General features: G+C 39.5%; 1 protein-coding gene across 2 annotated transcripts; it reads left to right on the plus strand.

The window, feature by feature from the left end:
- Positions 1-362: 362 nt before the first annotated feature.
- On the plus strand, positions 363-9,409 carry aste1b (asteroid homolog 1b). Of its 2 annotated transcripts, XM_079590035.1 has the most exons (6): positions 363-512; positions 1,997-3,397; positions 3,484-3,697; positions 5,195-5,387; positions 5,480-5,508; positions 8,404-9,409. In XM_079590035.1, coding segments are annotated over exons 2-5 (1,794 nt in total). In that variant the 5' UTR covers positions 363-512; positions 1,997-2,011; the 3' UTR covers positions 5,481-5,508; positions 8,404-9,409. The 2 variants fall into 2 exon arrangements, with proteins under 2 accessions (XP_079446161.1, XP_079446160.1); XM_079590034.1 differs by lacking the exon at positions 5,480-5,508 and having other exon boundaries at positions 8,404-9,381.
- The last annotated feature ends 842 nt before the right edge of the window (positions 9,410-10,251 follow it).

Genomic DNA, 10,251 nt, shown 5'->3' on the forward strand with positions numbered 1-10,251 from the left:
AATGATCTTGGCATCTTCATACATTGAAAGAGGATGTTGGAGGACAGAAAAGTAACAAAACGTATACTTTAATACACGTAAAAGTAGCCTACGTCTAGTTGACAAATAATCTACATCTTCTAAAGTCTAAAGACAATAGCTTTGAGTGACGAACAGACTGAAATTGACCGTTTTTTTCACTGATAATCGTCTCTGAAAATAAAAAATAAATGTCATGGTTGACATAGGCCTATTCAATTACTTGACAGGTTTGCAGGACTGTTAACCTTTTCTATTTTAAGGTTAAAATAATTACAAATAAAAGCTTTTTTCGATGTTTAATTGTAACTTTTATAAGTATTTTTGATATTGCAGAGCGCTGAGTAAACCAGGGGTAAAACAGTGCCCTCTTTCTGCCAGCCATTGATATCCATTGCAATAGATGGCGCTAATGCGCTATCCCGCCCCCCCAAAAAAAGAAACCACGAAACGGATCTTACAGGAAGTAAACACGGCGTGATAGAGCACCACTGGTGAGTATGACAAGTAAAAGATATTTGATTAAACACCAATACTGAAAAAATACTCATGCGCTAATGAGATGTTGCACTGGTGCTTGTTTTATAAAATAGACAGCACCATTGTTTGTTTATTTTAAACTTGTGCAGAAAGACAATGCAGTCGCACGTCACAGTCAAATGAAAAATTATCCATTAACATAAATATATATTTGCCTTTAAAGCGCCTCCAAATACACACTATTAATATTAATTTACAAGACTAAGAATGTTATGTGAAAAAAAGCACACATAAAACCTTCTTGGTTTGAAGTATTAACGTAACAGTGAATTAGAGACATAAAATCAACTTAATAGATGATGAAACTAAAAATGTCCGAATTACAGAATAAGTACAATATATTGTCTTACAATGTAAATGCACATTTATTGAAATCCAGGAGTTTATTGATCTACCAAAGGAATTATTTAGTATACACTGTATTTTTATGAAATTATGACTTGGCTATGAACCATGTTTACCTAATTTATAGGCTGTGACTTTTTATTTCTGTTATATGTTTTATGTTAGGTGGAATTCAGGTAAATTAGGCTATGCAATATATGTCTGCATTCTGCAAAATTAGGCAATGTAGGCGAAAGCAAACATTACAAAGTCAGCAATGTTGTGAGTGAAGTAGGTCACACATAATCAAGTGATTACCAGTGGCGTTAGATTATGCCAACATCCTGCCAACTATGCCAAAAATGTTGGATCCAATCTCCACATAAGAAATATTAGATCCAATATTTTTACAAAATACCTTCAAAAGATAACTATTTTGTCTGATGCCAAAATATAGTTAACAAAAGCCTAAAGGGTTGACAGAGAAAGCTATGAAAAGTATGAAGCAGGAGACAAAGGGTTGATGATTAAAAATTAACAGGGTTTTACTGAATATTCTTAGTGGCGTATGTTTTAATGCTCAGACTTTGTCTGAACTTCATCCTTACACAGCCTAGATTTCGTTTATCCAGCAACAATCCAACAAGTGTTCTTATGCCAAAGCAAAATATGTGGAAATTTCCTGCTTCACAACATCATCATGTGAAGTGTGGAGTTAAAAACCTTGAAATGGATATTCTCTTATCTATAATCGTGAAGACAAATATCCTTTAAAACCCACATAACCATAAGATTAAACAGTATTAAAAACACTACTAGAGCAAGGAAAATAAGTAAAATTTTAAGTAATATAATAGAAATTATTCATTTATTATGATTAACAAGGATGAAGAATAAATTAGTCAAAAAACCAAGACAGATGTATGGTCTACATACACTGGTTAATATTAAGAATCCATAGATCCTTCAGTAATGAGGAAATACATTAAAATTAACTGTCCCATTTTGTTATTCATTACATTTCAGCAAAACAAGCATTATATTGTGTAGTTTGTTTTAAAATGTCGCTTGGCTAACAACCCTGTTAATTGTTCACTTTTTGTTTCACTTGCAGCATTTCTGTGACATCATGGGGGTTCATGGACTTACCAGTTTTGTGGAAGGAAATAGTCAATTCTTCACCGATATGAGACTGCGAGACTGTCGCCTTGTGATTGATGGGTGTAGCTTGTATTTTCGATTGTATTTCAACTCTGGATTGGATCAAGCACGGGGTGGAGACTACGACATGTTTGCGGAGTTGGTTCGACAGTTTTTTGCAGCACTTTTTGAATGCAGTGTGCAGCCGTTCGTCGTGATAGATGGCGGAATGGACCAGACGGACAAGAAGTTCAAAACGCTGCAGGAACGAACCCAAAGCAAGATCCGAGAGGCTCACTCTCTTTCCAGAGGATCTCGCGGTTGCGTTCTCCCTCTGCTTGTCTGTGAAGTCTTCAAACAGGTCCTTGGCGAGCTTGGCGTGCCCTTAGTGCAATGCTTTTCCGAAGCTGATTTTGAGATAGCCTCTCTTGCCAAACACTGGGGATGTCCAGTTCTGACCAATGACAGTGACTTCTACATATTCGACCTGATAGGTGGCTACCTACCATTTTCATTCTTCCAATGGAATAACGTTAGTGGTAAAGCCACAGAACGCTACATCCCTGCCCAGCGTTACACCGTGAACCGCTTCTGCTCGCATTTCAGCCACATGAATAAGCATCTCCTCCCTCTATTTGCTGTCGTCACTGGGAACGACTACACACCTGGCAAAATAACCGAGATTTTTTTCAGCCGCGTGGAGCTTGAAAGAGTACCATCTGGTCGGAAGACCGGACGCAGTTCCAGTCCTCGAATCGGTGGCTTTTTGCTCTGGCTGTCTCAGTTTACCAGCCCAGTAGATGCTCTGGAGGAAGTTCTGGAGATTTTGGGTGGACAACAGAAAGGAAACTTGCGTACACAGCTCTCTACAGGAATGCAGGACTACCAGCTTCCTCATAATAGCAGTTTGGCTCAATACTTCTCAAGTCCTCAACCTGCACTTCCAGATGCCATGGGGCTCCCAGCGGCACTGGTTTCTCAGCCCGAGTGGCTTTTAAGGATGGTTGCATCAGGTAAGCTGTCCTCTTTTGTCTTGGATGTGCTTGTACTCCAGAAGGTTCTGCTGGTTGCGCAAGTGGAGAATAGTAACCTGCCTAGCAGTCATACAACCTCATTGATTATCCGAAAGACCATCTACAGCCTGCTGCTTGAAAAGGCAAGACAGGGCAGTCAAACGCCACAGGCAGTCACCCAGAGAGGAAGAGGAAGGGGAAGAGGAGACCTAAACAGACAATGTCAGGGTAAAGGAAGACAACAGTGTGACACCCCATGTGTTGATGAGTATGACAGACATGAACTGAATCTGAAGAAAAACACAGTGGAGGTTGACCGACCCAACTCTGTGTCACAGCTGAATCTTATCACTATTGACAAGGTGAGAAACATTTTCTGCATGTAAATGTTTGTCTGCATAAACGCTCCTCAAATTGTCTAATCTCCAATTTGTTTTTTTTATTTTAGGCATCTGCACAAGTGAAGCTGCAGGTGTTGTTGGGAACACTGGGTGTGATGGACCACATTTTACAGCCGTTACCCCCTCACCTCTGCCTTCCAGTGTGTGTGACGTATTTCTGGATGAATAACTGTAAACCAAAGCCCAGTCACCCTCTATTTCAGGCCATATTGCTGGGAATGGTGTATGGAGAACTCAGCTGGAGAAGGGCCCATCCTAATGGTGAAAATTTTTTATACTCAACATCTGTCTCAGATGTATGGTTTGAGACCAAAAATACATTGTCATGTCAGTTATATTAATGTTAATTAATTTTACTTGCTTAAAGGGGTCATGACATGAGAAACCAAATTTGCCTTGATCTTTTGGTATATAAGAGGTCTTTGTACCATTAAAACGTCCTGCAAGTTTCATAGGTTAAGACGTCCTCCCCATTATAAACGAATCATTTATTTAATCAAGCTCTAAATACAGCTCGTTCTGGATCCATGGTAAGAAGTGACGTCACGGTGCGAAGTGACGTACCAGCGTTTGCATATGACCGCCTCCGGCACAAGACAACTACGCTTTAAGCGCAAGGCAACTACGCTCATTTCGTATCGTCGCGCAGCGTGCCTCACAAGCGTTCAGTCGACGGACAGCGAGTGGGTCTGTGTACAGTAAAATTACGATGCCACGCAGATGTGCTGTTCCTGGCTGTGGACAAACAACATCTTTGAATACGCTGCCGGAAGATCCAGACGTCAGGGAAAAATGGATGCACTTTATTTTTTGCGAACGTCCCAGTCACGGCAGTGTTAATTTAAGCGTTTGTTCTATACATTTTAAGGATGACTGTTTGGAGAAAAAATCCCAATATGATGCTGGCTTTGCCAGACAACTATTGCTCAAAGATAAGTCCGTGCCGACTATTCTGGGCTCAACAACGACGACGCAAACGTACTTTTTATCACTGGCTAATATAAACACATTTGTATAAGAGAATCTTGAAAATATGTCGCTTTTCTAGTAGGCCTACATGTGATAGAAAATTAAAAATGTTCCCTTTATCAATGCTGCATCTTCAAAGATGGCCTGTGCATGCATTTTTGTCCGTGGTACACCCTATCATTGAAATTAGTTAAATAATGTTAAACTGTTAGCAAATTAAGCTATAGGATAATTATGCAACAATAATCCGTTTTCAAGTGTCTCAGGTTACAATTTTTTTATTAATTCAAAATAGTTTCACGTTCCATGTGGACATGGGGCTGATCCAGTCTTCGTTGTTGTGGTGATGGTTAATTTTCCTCTGATTCCGGCTCAAACATATAAGGTTTTATCATCGCAAGAGCCATCGCTTCGCATGCATCACCCGCTATTAAACAGTTATGCCGAATCCGCAAATGTTCTGGCTGGGGGCGTTAATAATTGATGCATAGGCACTGACGTTAGCCAATCATAACAGTGGGCGTTAAAACTGAAATCTTAAAGGGGAAACACCCCCAAAACAGACTGTTTGAATCAGAGGATGAGAAACAGGGTGGGAAAAGGTCATAAATCACTACATTTTAAAAGTTTTTTGTAAAAAAAACCTATAGTAATACTATAATTGCACCTAAGGGAACATAATAATAAAATAAAAAAAAACATGTCATGACCCCTTTAACAACTTGACAAGTTTAGTTTTAAAGCGTTAATCACCTTGAGCCATATTGTTTTGCTCTCTCTATCTTGCAGACCCACTGTATGGCAGCAAAGCTTCTGCTTCTGTATGTCAGCGATTATCTCAGCTGAGGGTCATTCCAGGACAAAGGAGGGGTCTAGATATGGGTGTGACCCATTTGCTCAGCCAATGGCAGTCCTGCATGTGGGTGGCGATAGTCCTGAACCAGTTACTATGTTTCCCACTACCTGAACCTCAATGCTCCTGGTATGGTTTGGCCATAAAATTATCCCACTGAAACATTTTGTAGTTCTCATCTTTGCTGTTTTGATTAAATCATCATCTTCTTTATTCATCAGATTTACAGTAAAAAGAGTACAATATTGAGGTGAAAAATACAGTTTTTTTTAATCATATTTGTATGTAACGTAATTGTATGTAATCACATATATACTGTAAATATATATTTACGCCAATGAGCCAACACATTATGACCACCTGCCTAATATGCTGTTGGTCCTCCACTTGCCAAAACAGCACTGACCCGCCGAGTCATGGACTCCACAAGATCTCTGAAAGATGTCATGTGGTATCAGACACCACAATATCAGCAGCAGATCCTAAGTTCTGTAGGTTGCGAGGTTGAGACGCTGTGGATAAAACTTTTTGGTTTAGCACAACCCACAGATTCTCAATTGGATTGAGATCTGGTGAATTTTGAGGCCAGGGCAACACCTTTAACTCTTCATCATGTTCCTCAAACCATTCCTGAACAATGTGTGCAGTGTGGCAGGCTGCATTATCCTGCTAAAAGAGGCAACTTCCACCAGGGAACACCTTTGTCTTGAAAGGGTACCTGTTCTACATCAATGTTTAGGTAGGTGGCACGTGTCAAATTTACGTCCACATGAATGGCCAGACCTAGGGTTTCCCAGCAGAATATTTCCCAGAGCATCACGCTCCCTCTACCGGCTTGTCATCGTCTCAGTGCATCCTGGTGCCATCACTTCCTTTCTTACACAGATCACAGATCTCTTCCTTTCTTACACAGAACAACCTCCTGGACAACAACCAGTCTGATTTCAAAAGCGGACACTCAACTCAAACTGTCCTGCTCTCGGTAATTGAAGCTCTGAGACTGGCAAGAGCAGCTTCCAAATCCTCAGTTCTCATCCTGATGGATCTGTCTGCTGCCTTTGACACTGTTAACCACCAGATCCTCCTGTCAATCCTAAAAACGAAGGGCATCGCTTACCTCTCAGGTAGGTACTTTAGGGTGTTGTGAAGGGGTGAGGTGTCTAAGACCCAACATCTAGCTACTGGGGTGCCTCAGGGCTCAGTGCTTGGACCACTTCTCTTCTCCATCTACATGACATCACTAGGATCTGTGATTCAGAAACATGGCTTTCCCTACCACTGCTACGCTGATGACACACAACTCTACCTCTCATTCCAGCCTGATGATCCGATGGTTGCTGCTCGCATCTCAGCCTGCCTGACAGACATTTCTGGCTGGATGAAGGACCACCACCTTCAACTAAACCTTGCGAAGACAGAGTTGCTTGTGGTCCCGGCCAACCCAACACTTAATCACAACTTCTCCATTCAGCTAGGTTTGTCATCCATAACTCCATCAAGGTCAGCCAGGACCTTGGAGTTGTAATTGATGATCAATTGAACTTAACAGACCACATTGCTAGAACTGCCTGGTCCTGCAGATTTGCCTTATATAGCATTAAGAGAATCAGGCCCGTCCGATCAGAGCATGCTACACAACTCCTTGTCCAAGCACTTGTTCTGTCCAGACTGGACTATTGTAATGCTCTCCTGGCAGCTCTTCCAGCTTGCACTGTCAAACCTCTGCAACTGATCCAAAATGCTGCAGCTAGAGCTGCACTTGATCCTTTAATACTAACACTTTATCTTCTATTCTATATCTATTATCTTTTTTTTTTTTTTTTTTTTTTAAGTACACGTACTGTGTTAGATTAAAATGGGAAGGGTCATAGCACTTCCATATTGTTGACCTATTGTTAGTTTAACTGCTTCTATTGTTCTCATTGTAAGTCGCTTTGGATAAAAGCATCTGCTAAATTAATAAATGTAAATAACTTCCTTAGGTAAACGGAGCACACGTACACGGCCGTCCACGTGATGAAAAAACATTGCAGGCGCTTTTGACCGTAGACAGGGGTCATCATAGGCACTTTGATTGGTCTGCGGTTACGCAGCCCCATACGTAGTGGTGTGTGATGCACTGTGTGTTGAGACACATTCCTCCCATAACAATCATTACAATTTTCTGTGACTTGCGCCACAGTAAATCTTCTGTTGGCTCGGACCAGACGAGATCGCCTTCATTGGCCTCGTACATCGATGAGATTTGGGCGCCCAACACCCTGTCGCCTGTTTGTGGCTTGTCCCGTCTCAGTCCACTGTTGCCATATTCTCACCACTGCTGACCAGGACCAACCAAAATGCCTTGCCGTTTCAAATATACTCGGACGGAGTTTCCTTGCCATAACAATTTGGCCCTTATCAAAGTCGGTTAAATCTTTATTCCTGCACATTTCTCCAACATCCAACACATTGGTTACAAGAACTGATTGTTTACTTACCACCTAATCTACCCAAACCTTAATATGTGGCTTGTTAGGAGAAGATCAACACTATTCACTTAACCTGTGACTGGTCATAATGTTTTAGCTCATCAATGTGTGTATATATATATATATATAATCATATAAACTCATATAATATAATATAAAGTAATAATAGTACATTTATAGTATTTACAATAACATTCCAATATTACTTTTATATTGTTTTGTTTTGTTGGTACCACTTTTCAATAAGGTTTTTATTTGTTAACATTAGTTAACATGAACTAACAATAAAAAAATAGCCTTCTAAACCATTTATTAACCTCAGGTCATGTTCATTTCCAAATTTACTAATACATTTATTTAAAAAGTTGTATCAATTAACATTATTTAATGCACTGTGAAGTGTGAACTAATATGGAAATGAACATTTAGATTAATTAACATTAACAAAGGTTAATAAATGCTGTGAAATATATTGCTCACTGTTATTTAACACATTGAGGTCTTATTGAATAGTGTTACTGAAATGTTATAATAGTATGTAATATCTTAAAACAAATCACATTGATTTTTTTTTTCTCTCTCTCTCTCTCTCTCTCTCTCTCTCTCTCTCTCTCTCTCTCTCTCTCTCTCTCTCTCTCTCTCTCTCTCTCTCTCTCTCTCTCTCTCTCTCTCAGGGTTTTCAGTGGTACTCTGCTGCATGGTCTTGAGGCTGCCATAAGAGGGGGTCACCAGTGTGAGTCTCTGCTTGCAGGGGACTCTGTTGCTTGGCAGCTCTATTCCATCCTGCTAGAGGCGTTGACAGGTCCTGCAGGATCAGCAGCGAGCAAGGGTAGAGGAGGGGGGCAAAGAGGGAGGAGCCATGGGGGGAGAGGACGGGGCAATGGAGGAGGAGGGAGGGGCAACAGAAGCAGAGGAATGACATCTTCTGACAGTGCTTTGGACAACAGGTTTGCACTGTTGACCTTTGATGGCTGTCAGCAGTGGTGGTCTTGAAATGGAAGAGGAAAATGATAGATTAGATTTGAGAGAAGCTAATTTGGGAGAGTAGAAAAAATAATTTTAGAGATTGTCTATAACTACGTTCTTGTGCGGCCTTACACTTTATAAATTCATGATGTGGCTGAGGATGTATCTCTTTTCAGATGAAAGTAGGTGTCATGAAAATATTTTACTATGAGAGCTGTTTATGCACTAAGCTTACTTGCACTAAAACTATTTTGCAGCTATCATAAAAATGTTCTATTTAATGTAGCCTTTTATACTATTTGAATGAACTTTTATAAAGAAAAAAAGAGTAGACGTTAAATATTATCAAATGCCTCTCTTACTTTTGGGACCAATGTTTTTGGTGCACTACTGCTCTGTTTATGAATTATTTTATGGTGCTCAGTGTAATTTGCTATTATCATTAATGTTTTTAATCAGAATATTGTTCCTCTCAATTATGTAATGCTTGATTATTGTATTTAAGATAACATCCAATATGCTGTAGTGTCAGAACATCAGTGTCATTCTGTTTCAAAACAGCACATAATCTCTTGCTTTTTACTGCTTTGCTGTTGCTCTCTGGCGTTAAATCACTGAAAAAATGAGTCAAAATATAAAGGTTTACACCGTTTTATTGGAAAGTGTCATTTTGTGCCAATTCTTACAAGAGACTTGCCTTAAAGGAATAGTTAAAGGATAATTCCGGTATTTAAGACCTTGAGTCTATATTGTAGTTTGTTTTGGATGAACAAGAGTGGTGGACAACATTTTTTTGACAATGGTTCCTCTCTCGAGTTTTTGACTATAATAGAATTGGCCATGGACCCATTTAACATTGGAGTCAATGTGCATGTCCGAAAATGTCATTAAAACAGCCAATAATGTTCGTTTACAAAACTGTTAAACTCACCGAGTGGTTAGTGGTGTTCGTTGATGATTATAAACAATATATCGTCGCAATATATGATTCCAATCCGTTTATTTTGCTATAGTGGAACTATTTTTTCAACAATGGGATTTTACAAAATGACGAATAAAACACGACAGAAACTGTATTTCGCAACACTTTTTGTTTCTGGAACATCAACTAACATCACTAATCACTCGGTGAGTTGCACAGTTTTGAAAAATAATGTTAAAGGTTGTTTTAATGACATTTTCGGACATGCACATTGACTCCCATGTTAAATGGGTCCATGGCCAATTCTTTTATAGTCAAAAACTCGAGAGAGGAACCATTGTCAAAAAAATGTTGTCCACCACTCTTGTTCATCCAAAACAAACTACAATATAGACTCAAGGTGTTAAATACCGGAATTATCCTTTAACTTTAAAATGAAAATTCTGTCATCATATACTCACCCTTAAGTTGTTTCAAACCTGTATGAATTTCTTTCCTCTGCTGAACACAAAGGAAGATATTTAGAAGAATGTCAGTAACCAAACAGTTTCTGGGTCCCAAGAAGAGGAAAGAAATTCATACAGGTTTGAAACAACATGAGGGTGAGTATATTTCCATTTTAAAGTGAACTATT

The sequence above is a fragment of the Phoxinus phoxinus genome (genome assembly GCF_949152265.1).
Source record: "Phoxinus phoxinus genome assembly, chromosome: 19".
Lineage (NCBI taxonomy): Eukaryota > Metazoa > Chordata > Actinopteri > Cypriniformes > Leuciscidae > Phoxinus > Phoxinus phoxinus.

What these genes read in the sequence shown, in the direction of transcription:
- aste1b (XM_079590034.1), top strand. Translation starts at nt 2,012, where the DNA reads ATGGGGGTTCATGGACTTACCAGTTTTGTGGAAGGAAATAGTCAATTC. An exon ending in ATCTTATCACTATTGACAAG is followed by an intron (nt 3,398 to 3,483) that starts GTGAGAAACATT and finishes TTTTTATTTTAG; the next exon opens with GCATCTGCACAAGTGAAGCT. An exon ending in GAGAAGGGCCCATCCTAATG is followed by an intron (nt 3,698 to 5,194) that starts GTGAAAATTTTT and finishes TCTATCTTGCAG; the next exon opens with ACCCACTGTATGGCAGCAAA.